Genomic DNA, 22,980 nt, shown 5'->3' on the forward strand with positions numbered 1-22,980 from the left:
ACTGTCAACCCATGACGCTGAGTATAACTTGCCGCTATGAAGCAGTGAGAAGCTCCAGAATCGAAAAGAACAACTGCTGGAGCTATGACAGAATGTGAATGCACAATCAACGTACCCATCAGGACGGTGTCACTCTCGTGAACGTCTTCAGCGGTGGTGTGGCGTGCTCGGCCACGCTTGGGGACGTGGGTCGCCTGAGAGGACTGTGGTCCAGATTGAGCCGGTGGTGGCCTTGGAGCGGTCACCACGGCTCCCGACCTCGGGTAGGGGCAATCCCGCGCGTAGTGGCCGACACGGCCGCAGTTGTAGCATGGGCCGCCAGGGCCACCAGTCACGCTCACTTGCGAAGCGGTCGGTCGTGGAGGCTGTCCCTGTGGAGCTGAGAACGACGGGCGTTGCACGAGCCACATCGGACGAGGAGCACTTGATGCCGGCACGCGAGATGGTGGAGGTAGACTCTCCGTGCGGGCGCGCTGCAAGCTCCCGCCCACAGAAGGCGAGGGACCCCTCTTGCGCTTCTTCTCCTCCTGGTGGTTCTTGAGCTTGAACTCCACCGTGAGCGAGGTGCTCACAAGTTTGTTGAAATCGGCGAACTCGTGCGCCGACAACCGGTCTTGCATCTTTGAATTGAGACCGTTAATGAAGCGGTATTGTTTCCGCTCGTCAGTGCTCACTTCATCTTGAGCATATTGTGCAAGGTGGTTGAACACCTGCACATATTCCATCACCGATCGGCCTCCCTGCTTGAGGTCCATGAATTCCCGTCGCTTGATCTCCATAAGACCCTTGGGAATGTGGAAATCCCGGAATGCCTGGCGGAACTCCGCCCAAGACACCTGGTGGTTGGCAGGGTGCATGGCCAAGTAGTTGGACCACCATGCGCCCGCCGGGCCCTGAAGTTGGTGGGCGGCGAAGAGCGTCTTCTCGTGATCCTCGCATCTGAGGAGAGCAAGTTTCTGCTCGATAGTCCGGAGCCAGTGGTCGGCATCCAGAGGATCCTCAACCCGCGAGAAAACCGGCGGCTGAGTCCTCAGGAAATCCGAGAAATCATCTCGGCGCCCGGCTCCACCCCCTCCATGAGGAGTCGTGTTGCGCACGAGAGCCTCCAGAAGCGCCTGATTAGTCTGGCGGTTCTGCTCAATCTGCATGAGCACTTCCGCCATTGTTGGCGGCGGGGGAGGGTTATTCTCATTCGAGCCCTCGGGATCATCCGACTCACGACGAGTTCTCACCATACTGTACCGACAAAACAAAAAAGGGAAACGTCAAATTCCAACATAACCTAAAAGCATTCGCCGGATATCATTTACTAGCCCCCCCATAATACATGTATATAGATCATGCATGCATGAATGCAGTATGAGAATGACGCTATGCTCGATCCTAGATACCGTTTCTTTCCCGTGCACTTCTCTCCACAACAAACATCGAAACTCACAAGCAGTTATACTTAGGGGCATAATATAGCAGATTCATACATATTGACAGGAAAATGTATAAGTAAACTTTAGTTGGTTGCTTAGTGGGTTTGACACACTTACTAAACAACGTTCTAATTGTGTTTAGGCTACTTAATTAAACCAAGCTCTGATACCACGCTGTGAGGAACCGTCCAAATAATATTCTAATTAATCACCAGGAGGATCATTATTCATAATCACAACCTCGATGATTAACCAAAATATCATCCCGGTAGTCCCGGCACGTGTTTTGTGCCCAAGATCGGAACACATGCCTTTCCAACATGTACATCACAACAAAGCTTAAGAAAGAGCGAGTAATTAACATTATATTACAAGTTCTTAAGCATGCAATAAGTTATCATAATTTACAGCAAAAGAGAATTAGGAGGAGACTAAAATCTGCTCAACTCCTAACCAGCAAAAGAACTAAGCAGCGGAAGACTAAAAGCTATACAACAAAAGGATATGGAGCCACATGCCCTTAGGCTCCATACCCGAACACCGAGTTCGGAGTAGAATGTGCTACTCCTGCCCGCCACCCTGATCGGCAGGCACAAAGTAGCCAAACACCGCCTCTTCCTCAACAGCAGCACCTGAAACGCAGGCATGAGTACGAAGGGTACTCGCAAGACTTAAACCATATAGAGCACATAAACATAGCTCGACTCCAAGGATTATGCATTGAGCCATTAGCAAGGATAAAGCCATATGGTTATGTTAAACATTAGCGGTAAGCAATCTAAACATCTATGTGTGAGCAACTAACTTAACCAACAACATGATTCTACCCTACATATACCAACTGAACATAAAGGTAACTGTAACCAACATAAACATAAAACTAGAACCAACATGAGTATATATGTAACCAAGAACCAACTCGCCCATCTCCCACATAACCAACCACAACCACAATCGAAACTCTACGACCGGGTGCAAATGAAACAATAGCATGCTCATGACCGAGAGCGCGGCAGTTCGAACTGTTTATACACCCTGCAGGGGGATACTCCTGGACCCACACGACTCGGGGACCATACGGCTTGTGCCACCCGCTAAAGTGCACACAAGGGGGTACCCGTGTCAACCTTTCCCAACCAGCCCCAACCGTGTGGGGCATGCATCGCTCGGCGCGGCGATACTAGAACTACTCCCGGAGCAAACTAGTACCGCTTACAAGCCCGCCCGCTCACACCGTCGATGTCCACGCCCACAAAGCCACAGCTGCGAAGGTATTCGGCTCGCCTTACCATTAGATCGGCATGTGGTGAGTAAGGTAAGTGCTAAAGCCAACTACCCCGACGATCGGCCTTAAACGATGCAAGCGGTCTACGGTGTCCGGTCTTCCTCTACCGGCCTACCCAGGGGAACTCCACATCCGGGCAGGACAAAACACCATCCTAGCACCGCCCACATCTCGTCTCATACTCACCACTCATACAACCATCACCAACCAATCTCCAACATTGTGATCATAACAACAGTAAATAATGCCTATGCTCGCGAACGATGAAACCATTCACCGCTCGACTTCTACCGAAAGACCTATGCATTGCTAAGCATTTCGATTAATTTGTAATCTAGACAACAACATATTCAAGGCAACAAGGGTATGGATAAACAACATATCAAGGTAGAGGATATGCAATTCAACATAGGATCTACCCATTTATACCCGACAATAACTCACTAAACATGCAAACATACACAAGCATAATTTATCAATTTTAGACTTCATTCAATTCGATTAAATGGGTGCAATATGCAAACATAATAGGTTGCTTGCCTTGATGCACTGGTTCACAAAGGTGCGGCGCCTCGGGATCGACCTCGGTCTCCGGGATCGATGGATCAGCGCGTTCTAAGAAACATAACGCGTGCAATGATAAGCATAAATGAAATGCAACAATCTAAGCCACAAGGTGCAAATGATGAAATATCATGAAAATGTACTTTAAAATGTAGGAAAATATTTTTCCTAACTAGAACAAGTCATAAGAAGACTAGCAAAATTGGTTTCATCCATTTTGGATCTGTAAAGAATTAATGGTGAATTAATGAAGCTTAAGCCTAATTAATTAGCCTCAAAATTTTAATTCGATATTAAATTGCTGGGGATATTTTTAATAGATAGAGTAGTTTATTATGAAACCAACAAAATTGGTTTCATGATTTTTGGAGTTCGTATGAATTAATTATGAATTTTACAAGTTTCAGCAGAGACTGATGAACAGTGCACCCGGATACTCCGGTGAAGGCCGGATACTCCGGGGTACCGGAGACTCCGGGAGACTCTCCGGCAGCACCCTCTCTGTTATTTTCGGCTGGAGCTCACCGGAGACTCCGGGGAAGGCCGGATACTCCGGGGAAGCTCCAGAACTGGGCTATTTTGAGGGGAAAAATGCCCGGAACGAATTGCAATCTTCTCCAAACCAAAAGGGAACATGTTTGAGCTAGTTCAAGGGTTCTAGAACTCATTTAACAACTTAGAAACTCCATTCCTAACTCAAATTCATCCAATTCCTCAATTTAGGGTTAAACTCACAAAAACTCATGAATTTCACTCTTTTGCAAAATCGACCAATCGAATCACGAATTCCTGCTATGGGGAGCCTAAGAGACTTACCCACAACACTTGTGAAGGTTAGTGGCCGCCGGGTGATGAAGAAAACGGTGGGAAATCGAAGAATTCCGGCGTTCTTCACTTTTCAACCCTATCACCAAAAGACATCCAAATCGGCTCAAATCCTTCGGGAATGAGCAAACAAATTGGAGGAATGGAATGCTTGTGAGCTTGTGATCGCAATGGTACCACATGCATACCTTGATTCGGCTCCTAGAGCACGGATTTGAGGGAGAAAGGGAGAGGGGCTTGAGAGAGTGAGAGAGGGAGGTGGCTCCCTTGCTTGCACGGGAGAGGCACGGGAGTGAGGTGGGGCTGCTGTGGAGTTGGCAGCCGAGTGAGGGAGAGAGAGTGAGGTGTGGGGCCGGCCAGCTGGTGGGTCCCACATGGTAAGGAAAGAGTCCGCTTTGACTGCGAAATTCATTCTTTTCGCTCCCGAATTCGATTCTCTCATCCGATTGACAAGAAACGAATTGCGCTAGAGTTATAAAACAAAATTACACAAAATTAAACATAATGCTTAAGAAGCATAATTATGCTTAATTATGTGATTATGGAATTTGGGACGTGACATAACTATCATAATAATTTAAATTACATAAACATATGTTCAACAAGATAAAAAAAGTTAGGTCTTATTTTTATCGAGGATATCTCTCTATCTTTCCTTATAATTCGGGTCTTGCGGGTTTCTCTTCAAACATGTCTTGCCCTTCAATTCATTCCTCGTATTTTTGTTCATACTTTTGTACTTCTAACGTACGTGGTTTAATGTTGCATAATCGAATAAATCCAAATTCAAACACAAAAGCATATACAAATGAACTTCAATCAAATGAAGGACACCAAGAAAAAAAAGGTTCTGATTATTCTAGAGGGATAAACTCTCCCATTATCTACTACTACGTGAATCTGAGTATGAATATCAAGTATAGTTATATGACGAAAATCAGATCAAGTTATTATTCTAGACTATATATGATTTTGTCGGACCCCTCCTTTGGGGTCACCTCGTGTAGCTCATACCAGTCCTTGGATCAGTAGCTGGTACGCACGAACTCCAACAGAAGTAGACATCACAGACATACATCGAATAAATACGATAATAGAGTACAACATAGAGTTCATTACAACAGAAGCCCATAGGCATAAATTGAAAAACCCTCACAGCACAGCGGAAACACATAAAAGCGACCCAAGCCCTACAGGCAGCTTGAGTGCAGACGAAATCGGCTTCTCTAATCTTCATCTTCTCTTTCGACGAAGTCAGCTTCTGGATCATCTGGATCCACAATTAGCAAGTGTGAGTACATAAGGTACTCAGCAAGTCCTACCTCAAGGGGAAAAATTAGATGCTTAAGGGTAGATCAAGGATAAGGCTGTAGAGTCTTTTAGGTTTTGCGGAAAGCTAGTTTTATTGATACAAGGTTCATTTTGCAAAGACTAATTTTAATAAAAACCCTTCCGAAGAGAATACATAAGTTGAGCTTATGGGAGTTGACGACCCTGGGGGAGATACACCCATCCTACCAGTTCCCACAAGTTTTTTGCCAGCGGACACACAGTCCAGGAGGCTTAGGGCACAAAGCCAAAACCCTTCTTTTTGAAAACACGGGCACACAGCCCACTCACACACCAAGGAGATACTCACGCCGAAAAGCTAATCATTGTGACCAAACCATAGCATGTCCTTGACCGAGGACACGGCTATCCGGATAGGTTTAACACTCTGCAGATGTTGTACACTTTACCCACAAGATATGCACAGGCTCCCACCTTAGCAACCGGTGAAGCTGTCATAACGAGACGCAACGATCCCACAACGAAACCACAATATCCACCCATGGAGCACTAAGATACCAGGGGCCTTAGACGATTCACATGAATGACCACTTAGCAATCCCAAGGCTTTGATATAGCCTCAATCAATATCACCAGGCGGACCTTGGGCTACACACTACCCAAGTCTTCTCCTGGTCCCCATTGCCACTACCGACCTCCGAGTGGGTACCGCACTAAGTCAGAGGGGTTAGGTCAAGTCCTGCCCATATATGTATGTGGTTGTACGAGTGGATACTAGGTGATATAACGAGAAGGAGGGAGAGAGAGGGGCGACGGCGGCGGCGGTGGACCGACGGCGGAGGGCGGCGGTGGAGCGCTGGCGGGGGAGGCGGTCTGCGACGGGGAGACAGCGGCGACCGGGCGACGGGAAAGCGGCGGCGGCCGGCGACGGGAGGGACCAGGTGTAAAATCAGAGGCGCAGATGATGGAAGCAAGCACCAGGCCCGATCTTGGGTCCTTGGTGAATATGTGTTGATCTCTTGGATAGAAAAGCCCCATCCGTGGCGTTTACATATATAATACCGGTTGACAACCTTGAGCTGGCCATGCATGTTTGTTACAAGGAAACCCAAAGCCGTTAACACCAGATTCTATTTGCTAGTGGCCTTATCATCTCAAGGATGTTACCGTGGTATATACACACGCATAACTACAAGTTTATCCTTTAACACTCCCCCTCAATCACAACTTTACCAGGTTGAGATTGTATTTGAAGTTCTCCAAGAGTCGAACTGACAAAGCCTTCGTGAAGCCATCTGCCACTTGATCACCTGAAGAAACAAACTCAATGTCCAACAATTTTTGTGATACTCTTTCTCTGACAAAATGATAATCGACTTCTATATGTTTAGTCCTAGCATGAAACACTGGATTAGCTGATAAATATTTTGCACCAATATTGTCACACCACAACTTTGCTGCTTTCGGGCTATTAATATGCAATTCTCGAAGAAGAGTTTGTATCCACATCACTTCTGCTGTTGCATTAGCTAATGCCTTATACTCAGATTCAGTGCTAGACCTTGACACTGTGCTCTGCTTGCGAGCACTCCAAGACACGAGGTTAGAGCCCAGAAAGACTGCAAAGCCCCCTGTAGATCTTCTATCATCTGTGCTGCCTGCCCAGTCTGCATCTGAAAAGGCACTTACTAACGTCGATGAGGACTTGTGAATCTTGAGACCCAGCTTGGTACATTGTTTTAGATATCTCAAAATTCTTTTCACTGCTGCCCAATGCACAGTTGTTGGTGCATGTAAGAACTGACACACTTTATTTACTGAATAAGCTATGTCAGGTCTAGTGAGTGTTAAATATTGTAGAGCACCAACAACACTTCTATAATGAGTAGCATCATTCGGACCTAATAAAGATCCTTCATGTAGGGACAGTTTTTCACTTGTGCTTAATGGGGCAGTTACAGGTTTACAATCTGACATTCCTACCTTCTTAAGAAGATCAGAAGCATACTTGTCTTGTGTTAGTACTATGCCATCACGTACCTTGGACACCTCGATGCCAAGAAAATAATGAAGCTCCCCAAGATCCTTCAGTGCGAATTCTTTTTGGAGATCCTGGAGAAGAGCATCAGTAGCCTTTCCTGTAGAGCTAGCTACTATGATGTCATCAACATACACAAGAACAAACATGGTTACACCTCCTTTGTTATAAAAGAACAGTGAAGTATCTGCTTTTGACGCATGAAAACCAAATGAAAGGAGTTTTCTACTTAGCCGAGAGTACCAAGCTCTAGGTGCCTGCTTTAGCCCATATAATGCTTTATCAAGTTTGCAAACATAGCCTAGTTTAGAGGTGTCTTCAAAACCTGGTGGTTGTTGCATGTAAACTTCTTCTTCAAGATGACCATGAAGAAATGCATTTTGTACATCAAGTTGGCGAAGGCTCCACCCTCGAGAGACAGCGATGGACAGAATAATACGAATAGTAACAGCTTTAACAACAGGACTGAAAGTGTCTTCATAATCAATTCCATACCTCTGTTTGAACCCTTTCGCCACTAAGCGAGCTTTGTATCTGTCTAGGCTCCCGTCTGCTTTACGCTTGATTTTGTAGACCCATTTGCACCCTATAACATTCCTTCCTTTCTGTGGTGGAACAAGATGCCAGGTCTTATTATTCATCAAGGCACTGTATTCTGTCTCCATCGCTTGCTTCCAATTTAAATTGGCTAGGGCATCATCAACACTGCATGGTTCACCAGTTGACATTAGAAAATTATATTTAACAGTACCATCGGTATATACCTTTTCTTTTCGGATGCCACTTTGTAGCCGAGTTCTTGGACGAGCCAGTATGTGCTGTTTTGTGGCCGGCGCAGAAAATCCAGCAGGGGATGCAGTCGGTGCAGTCGATCCTCCATCTGGTGCAGGCAGTGCAGAAGACCCAGAGGACAGCTGCGCTCGGTCGCTATCACCTGACGCGGTCGCGGTCGCGCCCCCTCGTTCCTGAGGCGGACGTTGCTCCCCCTCAATCGGTGGCAGTGGTGGAGACAGCTCGGCAGCGACCGAATCTGCATGGGAGTGGCCGCCGAGTGTACTGCTGGTACCAGGTATCGATCCCAAGGGAGATACCCTGTCACCGGTGACTGCCGACGGACGTGGATCAGCCTCGTATCTAGCGCCAGTGCATGGGATGTGTTCCGGCTGTATATTTGCTGTAGTTTCTGCATCAACTTTTCCTGAATTTTCTTCAACAATTAAATCATCAGGGTTAGCAGGAATATTAGCAAATTGATCAACTGTATGTGCGTCCCCAGGATTTAACAAAGTTGGATGAAGGAGATTGATTTCAGAACGAAGGCGTGCGCCTGCATTGGAGTGAAGTTCAGAAAAAGGAAAAACTTCTTCATCAAATACAACATCCCGAGATATATAAACACGCCCGGAAGCTATATCGAGACACTTGAATCCCTTATGAAGGTGACTGTATCCTAGAAAAACACAGCGCTTGGATCGGTATTCAAGTTTGTGAGAATTATATGGGCGCAAATTAGGCCAACAAGCGCACCCGAAAACGCGAAGGGTATCATAATTCGGTTTTTGTTGGAACAAGTGTTCTAGAGGGGTGGAGTTTTGGATAATAGGACTTGGAATACGGTTTATTAAATAGGAAGCTGTGAGAAAGGCTTCATCCCAAAATTTTAGGGGCATAGAAGCATGAGATAACAAGGACAAACCCACTTCTACGATGTGACGATGTTTTCGCTCTGCCGCCCCATTTTGCTGATGTGCATGATGACATGACACTAGATGGGTGATCCCTATTTTGGTGAAGGAGGAATTGAGTTTTTGATACTCTCCTCCCTAGTCGGTTTGCATTGCAAGAATTTTTCGATCAAAGAGTCTCTCAACAAGAGCCTGAAATTCTTGAAATTTGTAGAAAACTTCAGACTTATACTTCAAAAGATAGATCCAAGTGAATTTACTGTAATCATCAATAAAACTCACATAGTATTTTTTTCTACCAACTGATTCTGGTGCAGGCCCCCAGACATCAGAGAATACAAAGCTCTAAAGGGGAAGTAGACACACTTGAAGATCTTGAATAAGGCAATTGATGACTCTTAGCTTGCTGACATGCATCACAAACCGACCTACTAGATGATTCATCTAGGCAAGACAAATTATTGCTAGTAACGACTTGTTTAACAATAGCTGAAGAAGGATGACCTAAACGACTGTGCCACCGTGACAAGGAAATCCTGGCAGCACCACAAGCCTGCTTTATTGGATCTGAAGGAAGAGGGTAAAGCCCCTTGTGACATCTCCCTCTAAGAATTGTATTCTTCGTTGCCTGATCCTTGATCAAAAAGAAGTTTGGATGAAATTCCAGGAATGCAGAATTGTCGGAAGCTAATTTATGAACAGAAATGAGATTCTTTGTTGCTTGGGGAACATAGAGAACATTTTTAAGATGAATATCACGATTTGGGGTACGAACTGTAGTATGACCAATATGACTAATATTCATACCTGCACCACTCGCTGTGTGAATCTGATCTCCTCCATTGTACTTGTTGCGAAGGGTCAGCTTCTCCAATTCCCCAGTGATGTGGTCGGTGGCACCAGTGTCAGTATACCAGTTGGTGTCAACTGTGTATGAGCTGGTTGCTGCGGCCACCAATTTCGGATCCGGGACATAATCTTCTTCAAACCTGTGCCAACAACGATCAGCAGTGTGTCCTTTTTTGTAGCATACCTGGCAGAGTGGGCGATCATCATCTTCTGGAGGGGGCGCACGGCTGTTGGAGTTGTAGTTGCCGCGGCCACCTGAGTAGTAGTTGCCGCGACCTCCTCCCTTCTGCGGTGCATTGTGACCACGGGCGCGAGATGAGTAACCACGCCCGCGCCCACGCTGGCCGCCCTGACCACCATGAGTGCGCCCTCCATTGCGTGCTCCACCACGACCACGGCTGGTTGCATTAGCAGAACCGGAGCCAGGACCTCCTCCATATGTAAGATCCATCCGGGTTTCAAAATTGAGAAGCTGTGAATACAGCTCCCCCACCGAGATCGGTTCTGCCCTGGCGGTGAGAGCAGTGACCAATGGCATGAATTCTTCTCCAAGGCCAGTAATAATGTACTCGACCAGCTCTTCATCATCCAGCCGTCGTCCGGCTGCCGCCATCTCATCGCTAAGAGACTTCATCTTGGCAAAGTAATCCGCAACCGGTGCATTGCCCTTCTTGGTGTTGGCGAGGGCAATGCGAAAGTTCACAGTGCGGGCGCGAGTTTGCGCTGCAAATGCTTCTTCAATGGCCTTCCACGCCGCTGCTGTTGTATCACATGCGGCGACATGGATCATCACCTCCTTGGAGAGCGATGAAAGGAGATAGCTGAGGACCTGCTGATCCGTCGCCTCCCATTCTTCATAGGCCGGATTCGACCTTTTTACTTCCTTGCCGTCGACATTGGTGACAAGCTCTTCTAGAGGCGCCTTGGTGTCGCCCGTGAGGTGCCCTTGAAGACGAGCGCCTCGGATGGCGGCCTTAACTTGGGCCTTCCATAGGGCGTGATTGGACTTGGTGAGTTTCTCCGTCACTGGATGACCGGAGAGAGGATTAGACGTCGCGGAGGAAGAACTTGCCATGGCAAGTTTGCTGGAGATTGGATCTAATTTTGGAAACGGCTCTGATTACCATGTAAAATCAGAGGCGCAGATGATGGAAGCAAGCACCAGGCCCGATCTTGGGTCCTTGGTGAATACGTGTTGATCTCTTGGATAGAAAAGCCCCATCCGTGGCATTTACATATATAATACCGGTTGACAACCTTGAGCTGGCCATGCATGTTTGTTACAAGGAAACCCAAAGCCGTTAACACCAGATTCTATTTGCTAGTGGCCTTATCATCTCAAGGATGTTACCGTGGTATATACACACGCATAACTACAAGTTTATCCTTTAACACCAGGTATGTCTACGGGGAGAGGGAAAGGAGGGAGAGGGAAGAGGAGAAGGGGGCCGGGGAGCTCACCGGCGGTGAGGGCGCTCGGAGTGAGGCGGTGAGGTGCTCGGAGGGGCTCGGTGGGGGGAGGGGTGACACTGTTCACCCCTTTATATATGCCGGCGATGGAGCGGACGCACGGGACGAGGGGCTGCGCGGCGCGGGGCGCGAGGTCTGCCGGCGCGCGGCGACGGGACGGCAGGCGGCGGTGGCAGACGAGTCACGGGGAGGGGATGGAGGAGAGAGGAAGGGAGAGGAAGGAGAGAGAAGGGGATAAGTTTTAGGGATTTGATAGATTTAATATATGCACTGAAGAGTATGAATGCTTAGGTAAGGTGCATGAGACCATTTAGGCACCTACTTCCATGTGCCTGCATCGGAGAAGATGAACTCTTTGTTGATGCTTGATGACATGCCCATGTTCTCTTTCCTCGAACACCTCTGAAACAGGTGCTTGCACTGCATATGCACTAGCACGAAACTCCCTGCCTGGGCTTTCACCAAACAAGCCAGAAGAAAACAAAAACAAAAGAACGGAAGACATCCCTCCATCCACACGGTCCCTCGCACCCCACTTGGCTAGCCGCGTTGAGCCGTTGACCCACCCGTCGGTTCGAGACGGGCAACGACCCCACGTGCCGCGAGCGGGGAACGCGAAAACTACGAAGCCCCAGTAGCTGGAAAATAATCCTGTATTTCACGTGTAAAATTAATTCACAGCATGATAATTTATTTTATTTTATCACATGATTTTTCTTATTCGCTATAATTTTTTGAATAATTATTATTACACATCACGTTATGATTTAAATCTTGACTCCAAATACATATGATATCTCATAGATTATTCTCCCTAGTAGCTGCTCTCTTTGTTTTCTCTTTCCCTCACCCTCCTCACCCCTCATCTTAAGACCATGGCCTGTTGATTTGTGTTTGGAGTTATGAAATAGATATCATATGGGTATCATATGTGCTGCTCTGCTCTTTGAATTTAGAAAAACAACGAAATATAGAGTAGAGTGGTAAAGAGACTGGTGACAGAGAAGATTTGGATTGAAGGTGTAATCACCATTTTTCTCTCCATATAAAATACATGTACAATATATAGTGTTATATATTATAACTATATTGTATGTGTCACGATAATTATGTAAAAATAATATAATATTAAAAGTTTGTTGGAAAAAAAATGAGAAAAATAATATTGTTAGAGCGTAGAAACTTGAAAAGAATGAGTTTGGGATGAGATTTTGAACCGAGAAGTAACGAAGTGAAAGAATCGGTTAGGATGGTCTAATGTGCAGAATCAATTCCACCCCGTCCCTAACGCGCCGCGCCGCGCCCGCCTCCGTTTCAAACCCGAAAATTTCCGCCGCCCCAAACATTTCCCTCCTCGCCTCCGCGGTCCCAACCCAACAAATCACCCCAGCCATTTTGCTCCCCCGCCACCTCGATTAGTCGCGCCAATCCCCCAACCAAACCAACAAACCAACCTTCCTCCCCCCAAATCCCAGGTCTCCCGCCCGCACCAACCGGCCGGCCACCTACCCCTCGCGAAACCCCAATCGGCGGCCGCCTCCCTCATCATCCCATGGCGGAGCAGGACGGCGCCGCGGGGCAGAGCCCGCCCGACTCCATTCCGGTGAGACTTACTGCCTTGCTTGGTCGGTTCAGTGTTTTGGCCTGGTTTGGGGTCTCGAATTTTCTAGGTCCCGCCGGAAGCGGCAGACTTGCGTGGTACGCTTGGAGTTGGAGTATCAGGTTTTACCCACTCAGGATGTGATTTTTTGAGGGCGGTTGACGTGCTGTGTGGTGGTTGCGTCGGGGGTTTGGCGTTTTAGGGTGTTTGTCGTTTGGGTTATTGAGGTGGTTTTTAGCTCGAATCTTAATCTGGGGACGGGGGAGTTCGTGCGGGTGGATATCCCGATCTGGTCAATTGGTGGCCGGCGCCACTGTTGTTACTAACTACAGTAGGGATTGCTACTACCACCTTTTGTACAGAAATGACCGTGATGAGATGATCGTTTGGTTTGCTCATATCGTTTTGAAGTTTTGATGCAACGGTCTGCCCATGTTTAAACGAAATTAAATGGTGATAATCCCGATCTGCCTTTGAATTGAACCTTCTGTTTTGCACGATTTGTGGTAAACTGGCAATGCCTACCATAGAAGGTAATACTCTGTTATTTCTATATCATGAACATATGGATCTAATGGTGAGGATTGTTTTTGTTAGGGGATCGGCGCTAAAAATGGGGAGGAGAATTGTGAGCAGCATCAACCATATTTTTCCATGTGCCAACCGCTTCGCTCTGTTGTAAGCAGCTAACTATACTTATGCTCTTATCCGAATTTGTAGTGCTTGTGTTATTATGCACAAGTCCCTAATTTGTCTCTATGTGTTCCCTTGTGCTGACAGAGCTATTCAAATTCGTGGGAAGGGGTTTGTTCTCCTGCTGCCAATGAACATGACCACAACGTGAGCTTGTAACTCGAGATTTATTCTGGATTTGGTATTTAATAGTTTGTAAACATTTTGGTATGCCATGATACAGAGTGGCTTGAATTCAATGGTTGATGAACACATGCTGATTGCATCTTGTTCCCCTGGAAACAAGCAACCTCAGTCTGAGGTGTGTGCCTTTCCCCCAGCCTTTATTTTGAGAGCTTTGGGCTCCTCCGACAGTGATGTTTGCTAACTGGTTCACGGATGTGCTGTCTCAGAGCATATATGATCCAGTCGGTGGGGAAAGCAAGTCATGCTCACCATCTTTAATTGACAAGGAAGCCGGTTTGGTTCAAGATGGAATGGACATGGAACAATCAATGGTATAAAGCATTAGCCTTAATTTTTTTTTTATCTGTGATCAACCTCAGGGAATTACATGTACCTTGTATTCCTGTTCTGTTGTCTTATTTTATGGAATTTGAGCACTTCACTCACTCAACTGCCTCACTTTTTGATATGTATGCTATGAACCTCTTATTTTTATGACGAATCAAGACTTAGCTTGCCATTTAAGCTAAATTATTTTTTCTTTGAGAGGTTAATAATTGTTAAGTGATGTGGTGCACTAGAACTTTGTTAATTGCGTGTAGAATTTGAACCTTGAATAATCGAGCCCCATTCAGTTTACAGCCAGCTGATCTGCAATTATAATTCCATATATGACATCCCTATATGGAGTTGTATACCTAGAAGATCTCTAATTCTTGTCTTTGGGTTTCTTCTGGTTTCTATTGTAGGATGCCATTGATGTGCCAAATGAAGAAACAAATCAGCAGCCAGAACCCCTTAGCATAGAGCAGCCTAATTCAAATGTAAGTTCCTCCCTTTAGATCAGTATTGTGGTATGTTAGGCTTACATTTGATCTGCAGTTATTTCATATGGGAACTTTGAACTTACCTCAAGCTCTTTGTGGACATGTGACCCAATTGTGTTATCTTGATGGTATACATAATTAACATCGGACCAAGATGTAATCCAATTATTCTGTAGGAACTGCAGTTATTTCATATATAAAAAATTCATCTCCCTTTTCTGTGTTTGTGTACCATTTTACGCATGCCTGAATACACACTGGCATAAGTTGTTTGTCTTAGGTGTCTAAAGCTTCATGATGTTATTGTTGGGTGCTGCAGCAAGATGACATGGGTTTACGGGGTGTCGAAGCTAATCAGCAATTGTTGCCCCTTAACAGCAACCAGTGCAACTCCAATGTAAGTTTCTTATTGTCTTAATCACATTACTGTGTAAGATTTCGGATTTGATCCTTCCTTACATTAAACCTTTTTATTGATGGGCTTGTTTAATAGATTGGTATTGAACCTTGTGACATGGAAGATAAGCAATTTCCTTTCTCATTTTCTTATAGAAGGAAACCCCAATCTGTGGTATGTAATATCTTCTTCATTAAGTTTTTGATATGTTGTTGACATACTTTATAGTCTATTTGTTATTTCATTATTTTACAAAATTTCCCCATGTGCAGGGAGCTGGTCTTAGCAATATGGGGAACACATGCTTCCTAAATGCAACTCTTCAGTGCATCACACATACAGTCCCACTTGTTCTCAAGCTTCGCTCAACTGATCATTCCACTCCATGCTCATGTATGGATATTTTTTGATAATTATTTAATATTGTATGAATTTGTTTCAGATGTTCTTCCCATTTTAGTTTGCATAATTAAGATTGTTGGTAACCTGCAGATAACAAAGATTGGTTCTGTTCTTTCTGTGCCCTTAAAGAACATGTTGATGAATCAATTCGAAGGTCTGGATCTGTTATAATGCCAGCGAAGTTCAGAGATAATTTAAGAAGTATCCTTTCTTCTTCAACTTTTTCCCGGCCTGTTTAATTTTTCGCCATCACTACTGTTTTTCATATATGTACATTATACGCGTCGAATTTGCCAATCAATGCATGCCAGTGTTCGGAAATTTGGTAGGTAGCTTTTTCATTAGTTCACGTCCTTATGCTTCCTCCCAACCATTCAGTTTATCTTATCTTACTCTTCACTAAGATCCTGTGCTAAGCTATTGGGTCCTTTTTAACTATTGCCAATTTACTATAATCCTTTTGCATAAAATTCTGTGATGTAAGGTTCCTTAACAGTATTTTCTAGAGTTATCTTCAGATTTTAGACAAGGACAGCAAGAGGATGCGCATGAATTCCTACGTTGCTTGCTTGATAACTTGCATAAGTGCACCCTTGATCCCAGGTCAAAGGGCAAGGGTTCATCTTTTGATGAAGAAAGTATGGTCAAGCAAGTTTTTGGAGGCCAACTGAAAAGTCAGGTAGTTTTGTTTATCATCACTTGTTTGTTCTCTTGGCACTTGCCTTGCAACTAATGCTATTCATTCATTCCTTGCATCTAGTTGTCTTGCTGCGAGTGTGGTCACAGCTCTGAGTCATTTGAGCCATTCCTGGATCTAAGCTTGGAGATTGATCAGGTTGATCACCTTGTAGATGCTTTGGAATCTTTTACCAAGGTAGAGCAGATTGGGGACTCTGAAGAGAAGCTCACCTGTGAAAGTTGCAACACTCAGGTTTGTAAGAATAAGCAGCTTACACTTGATAAAGCACCGGATGTCATTGCATTTCAACTCAAGCGTTTCACCACCCTTGACAACTTCATTGAAAAGATCGACAAACATGTGGTGTACCCTCCAGAGCTTGATTTGAAGCCGTTCCACAGCAACCCAGACACTGCGGTGAGTTTTTCTTTCTATACTAAGTGCCTGTATGTAAGAGGGAAGTTGCTCCAGGAATTTTTAGGCTAAGGATCTGGATCCCAGTGCCCTCTATCCAATCAGGCCCAATAGTTTTGTCAGTAACATACATTTTGATGTTTTATTATACCTCCACATGCAGGGGGAGCTGAAATATGATCTTTATGGTGTTGTTGAGCATTCTGGCTTACCTAACTATGGTCATTATGTGTGCACCATTCGTTCTTCACCAATCACTTGGCACTTGATGAATGACTCTCATGTATGTGAACAAGTCAGTTGCTATTGCTTTGATGACATGTTTCTTTTCCCCATTGTAATGATCACTTTTGTTGCAGGTTGATTCTATTAATGATGCAAGTGCATTAAACCAGGAAGCATATATTCTCTTCTATGTTAGGCAGGGCAAATTTCCGTGGTTCTTGAGTCTGCTAGAGGGCAAGGATGTCCAACATGACGAGACTACTCGTGGTGCATCTCCTGTGTCAGTTTTGAATACTATAGATGCAAATTGTTCAACATCTTCCGGAGAAGGAAATAGCAATTGTTCTGGAGATAAGTCAGAGAAAGATGAAACCAGGCATTGCAAAGAGCTAGAGAAAGATGAAACCAGTCAATACAAATCATCATTCCTTCCTGGGGAGCCATCTAATAGAAGTCCGCTTGGTGCTTCCAACAGCAATAATATAGAAGATGAAATCAATCCATGCAGAGTATCTCTCCAAGATGATGCCTCTGTTAGACATCTCCGTACAGTTGAGACTACTAATCTGGATAAACCCTCTACTCCATGCCCCAAGCGACTGTTGTCTGATAATGATCTTGGCCTGTTTGACTTTGAGTACTTCGGTAAGGATGCATTTTCAACAAGGATTTATGAACTTTTGGTTTTGTTTTGCAACGGAACCATTTGCAACTCATCTATCTTATTTTCTGCCTCAATTTATTGTGTGGTTGTCATATTTGTTACTTTACGATTCATTATTAGTGGACTAGTCCTAGACAATGTAATTCCAATCCCATCACGCTTTTATATCTAGACATCATATTTGCAGTGTTGTGCTAATTATCTTACACACTATTTAATCATTTTCCAAAGCTGCTGATCACCTTACATGTTACATTGCTCATTCACCTTTTAAATGCTCACGTTTCTGCTTATCTCATTTACAGATGATGAGGAGACTCCTTTGCTTCCGGATCTGAAATTGAAACCAAAGGTGAGGAAAGCTATGTCTGCATCTGCATCTAAAGCTACGAAGGGCCCTTCCGTTGATCAGAATGCAACACGTTTGATGAGGGGCATGCCAGCCTCACGAAGAAAAGGTTTCCTGGACTGCATGCTCACACAGCAAAATGCAAAGCAGGAGTCTCGCAGATGCCCCGCAAGTGACCCTCTGGACAAAAAGAAAAGGAAGTTGGTTCTTCAATACTAGGTATTTTCAAGTAAAGTTTGAGCGCAAAATCTTGTATTGCTGTATATCCTTTTTTGTGACTTTTTCGCTGTATATTTTGGTTTAGCATCCATGCTGTCCTCCATTGCCTGCTAATCTAATTTGGCTGTCATAGCTTTTATGGCCGGCTAGATTGATTGCAGGGTAGATTAGATCTCAGTTAATCTACTCTCTTTGCTTCCTTATGTGACATCGCACGCCTATAGTATGTGGGATTTGCACCTGTATCAGATGTCCATTTTGTTTAGTAGGTACCGTACCACTACTTGGACAGAACAGTGCTTATCCTGTATATAATTAACCCGGGAAAAGAAATGGAATAAATTTTTATTCCGAGTCTTCGTGTCACAGTTTGTTCAATCCTGTAACAGAACGAACAACAATTTTGTTCGTCGTCAGAGCTGTTGTTTACGGAAGTTCACGAGGCTGTTCAACCGCGTGGGGCGCCTGAGCCAGAACATGGCGAAGCTGGTAGTTTCCAGGTGGGAGGAGTATCGGATGATGCATCGCGAGCTCAATCCCCTGAAGAGCGCCACCGCGGACACCATGCACGGCTACTTGCTCAAGTATCGGCCCCGGTTTATCCCGGTTCTCATGGAAGTGCGCCAGCGAAAATTTGCTACAACGGGCGATTAAATACTACTAAGAAGCACAAGCGCTACAGATATGCTTAATTACATGAAAGCATACATATCGAAAAGTTTTACTTTGTATTAGTTATTTGCGTCTCCTACTTCGTCAAAAATAAACTCGCGTAAAAGCGTGACTAGTGTTGTTTGTGAGACAACACAATAGATCTTATAGCTTATTGAGTTATCATGTGGTCCAGAGTTCGAATCTCTCTCGCCCTAATATTTTTTTCTCACCCTTCATTTTGCTGACAACTTCTCGTTCGATATTCTTCATCACCTATTTTTTTCTCACCCTTCATTTCTCACCCCAGCAGATGTGTTGCCGTTCTAAAAAAAGTTAGTCTCCTGGGAACTGTTCACACTTGTCTTCCAGCTAGCCCAACGTATTAGCTTTCTACAGCTAAGGGGCTATATGTTTGTGCTTTTATTTTTGGTTTTTTTGAAAAACTATTTTTGAATTTTAACTGTTGATTTTTATAATAAAATTTTAATTTCTTAAAGTAGCACTTTAAAAAATTACTCATAACTGCTTCTTAAATTCATTTTCTCAGAAACAAACTTTTAAATTCTTTAAAAATCACTTTTTAATAATCTCATTTATTTGTATTTCTAATTTTTGATAGCAGGAAAACTAGAAGTAAAAATCCAAACAAAACAGACCTAAGTCGATATACATCCGACAGGGACTGCTTAACGAAGCATGGGACGCAGGACACTACAGCGCGCGCCGGACTACGCATCACATCACGCGCAAATCAGTCAAGGTTGCTAACTGGTGACACTCCAAAATCAAGCGATCCCGATGACTCTGACTCCATGCCACGGCACAATTACAAACAGCAGTGCTCTGATTGGGTCCTAGCCTGTAGTCCATACAAGCATAGCATAATAATGATCATGGATCACTGATCGGTGGCCACTGCCCACTGGGAAAAGGTTGCATTGTTTGATTGATCAGGGGCCTCGTGTCCGGGCTGTAGCAACAGGAAATGATTTCTCACGGTCAGTGGCCGCCTGGCCCTGGCCTTTTCATGCCAACTAAGATCCAGTTCATGTGCGGCTGGAAGAAAAAGAAGAAAATCCGGCTGGGGGCTACTTGTCTGAATCGCAGATAGTAGAAAAGATTTGAGTTTTTCTTTTACGAGGACAAAAAGATTGAGATCGAATGATCGTTCATGGCGTGAATCATGTTGATCCGGAAAGGAATATTGTATGTGCGGGCAGTAGGACCCGCCGTTGTAATTAGCGTTCTTAATTTTGGAGCTTGATTGATTTGGTTTGTATTGTGCGCGCATTTTGGTTCCGGCACTTTGGTTTCTCCGCATGTTTTACTTGTTTATTTGGAGTTGTGGTCTATGGTTGTGATTGGTTGGGTGGTCTGTTAGGAGTACTAGCCAAGCCACCCAATGCAAAAGAGGCACGTAAGCTAGGTAGGGGATCACAAAGAGGTTCTGCGGATGCGCCCCTGCACAAAGAAATCCTATCACCTCCAAATAAACAAGTAAATTTTGACTTAAAATTAAATTTTATATGACACTATCTTACAAAATATCTTCTACTCTGTGATGATATATATCTTTTTTTTTTCAACTCAACTATTAAATCATATAATAAATAATAAAAATATAATTTTATGAATATTTTTTTAAACAGAATTCTATAAAATTTATTTTTCTTATCTCCCCTTACTTTGGGATTAGAGGTTACATGAGCTATTTAGTGTTGATGAAGGTGTGGAAGAGTGTATGACAGCGGTCAGTGTCGCACCTAGCGGCGAGGTGAGCGACCATGTGCTTGACGCGAACTCGAGCAGCAACACTACCGTGGCGCCCTCGTCAGCCCCGCTCGGCGGTGGCGAGACGGAGTTGAACAACAGCGAAGAAGAGCCGCCGGAGAGGAACGAGGAGCAGGAGAGGTTGGCACGCCTGTGGAATGATGGGTGTCGGTGCGGGTAGGAGCTTGGCCACCCAACCAATAATAACCTATTTTGGTTCGTCCTTGCTGATCTGATAAGCACATTTTTGCGTTTTGTATGTAGGGTACAGCACACAGAAAAAGCCTGCATTTTTCTAGAGGAAAGGGTGGAAACAATCTTCTTCACCATCTTCTCCAGTTTTCCTGCGTCCGTGAAATGAACTTGCGCGTACATTGACGTCTCATCTTCTAGCTACAGGCATATCGTAAAAGCCACCAGGAAAAATATTCAATTATCAGCGACCATCTAGATAGTGAAACAGCAGTTAGGTTTCCATTATGCATCACGTCTGGATGATAAAAGAAGAGATCGTCTTCAATTACTTTACTGTGCCTAAACCAAAGTTTCTTTTACTTATAAAGCAGAACATGTTTCAGTCTTGCGCTTTCTTTGCTACTGATGATTTTTTTTACCTAAACGGGTTAGTTTGCTCATACTAGGCATGGCAGGCAAAGGGCCAATTTGACACCATGCTAAAATATTTTCTAATTTTTTGTTGAGATAATAGGAGGAAAAACCCCTAAATCTTGTCTCGCCAAACCAATCAATTAGAGGAGAACGGACAGTTCTCTGAACCACAACATACAGTGAAAAAACACGGGTGATTGTTAGCTACTGTATTAACAAGGCATTGAAAAGATAAACAAGCCTTTTTCTTCTACTCATTTGATAACAGAGTACTGTACTAAAAAAATGTTTAATGGACTACTAGTATGCTCTTTTAGGAGCATTATTTTTTAATTATCAGAGGCTGTTCTAGTGCGTGCACGCTGGCCACATTCTTTCAGTTGGTGCAATGCAATTGTATCCCTAGGAGTATTTAACGGGGTTTTAGGACGACGACACTGGTACACTTGACATTCATGTCCTACCGTTTCTTGACCACTTGGGTTTCTGGTCTTCCGGTCAGCATCTCTGCATGTGGTACTGTACTTCCCAAGCTTTCAACAGCGATACGCCCTACTCTTGATGCCCGAATTCCGATGCCAGTTCACGGTGCACGTTCTTGTCGTTGCCTCCTACTCCTACTCCTCTCGAGTAATTAAGAGTGTACTTCTGGAATTTGTCAGTTAATCTAATCAGCATTTGGCCACAAATGCCGCCTCGTCTGGTGCGCCCGATTGGTTCCCGGGGGACAGAGATGGCGGACTCCGGCGCGTGTTATGGCCGGGTCACGTTGGCAAGACGAAAATGATATTCTCTCTGGTTACAAATATATCTTGTTTTTAGTTTTCTAACTATTTTTTAAATATAAATTATTCTTAAACTTCTATATATGTATATATTTATGTCTTACTCTTGTTTAATAAATACTACCACTCTCACAAGTCTAAAACGACCTATATTTGCAATTAGAGGGAATAGTAGTATAGTATTTATATGTTCGATGCTGGTAATTCTCCAATCAAGTAGAGTAGCTTCTCAGCCGTGGAAGCTTTTGCTGCTTGTCAGAATATAATAATTTATTGATGTCAGTGTTTTTTTTGAGTTAAATGTATGTAGGGATGTACAATTAGGTATATGACTGAGACGTGAGACACGACTTGCGTCACGTCATGATGACTTTGGTGCCCCCACATTAGCTGCGACGTGCGATGCAACGTAAGTTGCGAAATATGGATCACATATAAGGGTAGGTCTGTAAGAGTATAAATAAGAAGAGGAAGAAAATTGAAAAGTCACGATGATTGTGTGGCACAAACATCTTTCTCTCTCGCATCTAAGTGCTTCCTGTGTTCTTTCGACTAATTCATCAGAGTGGTCGAGCGAGTAGTCACGCGTCCTCCTGAGTGGTCGCTAGTTTAGCTTGAGTGGTCGAGAACCACTCGTGGAGTGGTCGTTCTGTGGTCGCATGGTTTGTCAGGAGTGGTCATGCGTCTCTTTTCATGTGGTCTTAAGCGAACGGAAAAGATCCGAGAGGCCAACAATTGGTATAAGAGCCTAAGTCCCTAGTTTTCTTTGCTCCTGCGACATATCACAATTACAGGCTTCGGAAGGCTCGAGGCTTTCCCAGACTCCGCCGCGATGGGGACGTCGCAGGTCTCCCTCTCCCGCTCCGCGTAGAGGACGGAATCGTGACAACGATGGCCATACGCTTGTGGTGCAGCGGACGGTGTGAGAGGTTGGAGGCTTGGTGGCGTATCCAACTCTCACCCGGATGAACTACGACGATTGGTCGCTGATGATGAAGGTGATGCTCCAAGCTCGCAGGCTTTGGGAGGTCATCGACATTGGCGGCGCTGAGAAACAAGAAGGCCAGATGGCGTTAGAGGCCATTCTCCTGGCGGTTC

At 44.6% G+C, this 22,980-nt stretch overlaps 1 protein-coding gene and 1 non-coding gene across 4 annotated transcripts; one reads left to right on the forward strand and one right to left on the reverse strand.

Moving 5' to 3' along the window:
• Positions 1–10,416: 10,416 nt before the first annotated feature.
• Positions 10,417–10,555, reverse strand: LOC133920204 (small nucleolar RNA Z247). The gene has a single exon (XR_009910021.1). It is a non-coding gene; the product is annotated as a small nucleolar RNA Z247 (small nucleolar RNA).
• Positions 10,556–12,723: 2,168 nt separating this feature from the next.
• On the forward strand, positions 12,724–18,451 carry LOC133919557 (ubiquitin carboxyl-terminal hydrolase 21-like). Of its 3 annotated transcripts, XM_062363979.1 has the most exons (15): positions 12,724–13,033; positions 13,628–13,708; positions 13,811–13,870; positions 13,947–14,024; positions 14,116–14,220; positions 14,638–14,712; positions 15,035–15,112; positions 15,209–15,286; positions 15,385–15,505; positions 15,605–15,715; positions 16,021–16,193; positions 16,275–16,610; positions 16,771–16,890; positions 16,967–17,477; positions 17,802–18,444. In XM_062363979.1, exons 1-15 carry the CDS (start codon positions 12,983–12,985, stop codon positions 18,062–18,064), a joined length of 2,241 nt encoding a protein of 746 aa, XP_062219963.1. In that variant the 5' UTR covers positions 12,724–12,982; the 3' UTR covers positions 18,065–18,444. The 3 variants fall into 3 exon arrangements, with proteins under 3 accessions (XP_062219963.1, XP_062219965.1, XP_062219966.1); XM_062363981.1 differs by lacking the exon at positions 14,638–14,712 and having other exon boundaries at positions 17,802–18,451; XM_062363982.1 differs by lacking the exons at positions 12,724–13,033; positions 13,628–13,708; positions 13,811–13,870 and having other exon boundaries at positions 13,947–14,023; positions 14,101–14,220; positions 17,802–18,445.
• The last annotated feature ends 4,529 nt before the right edge of the window (positions 18,452–22,980 follow it).

Source organism: Phragmites australis, chromosome 5 (assembly GCF_958298935.1).
Source record: "Phragmites australis chromosome 5, lpPhrAust1.1, whole genome shotgun sequence".
Lineage (NCBI taxonomy): Eukaryota > Viridiplantae > Streptophyta > Magnoliopsida > Poales > Poaceae > Phragmites > Phragmites australis.

Coding starts and splice junctions, on each gene's coding strand:
- LOC133919557 (XM_062363979.1), top strand. CDS start 12,983: ATGGCGGAGCAGGACGGCGCCGCGGGGCAGAGCCCGCCCGACTCCATT. Junction 13,709..13,810: donor GCCAACCGCTTCGCTCTGTT/GTAAGCAGCTAA, acceptor TTGTGCTGACAG/AGCTATTCAAATTCGTGGGA. Junction 15,287..15,384: donor GAAGGAAACCCCAATCTGTG/GTATGTAATATC, acceptor CCCCATGTGCAG/GGAGCTGGTCTTAGCAATAT.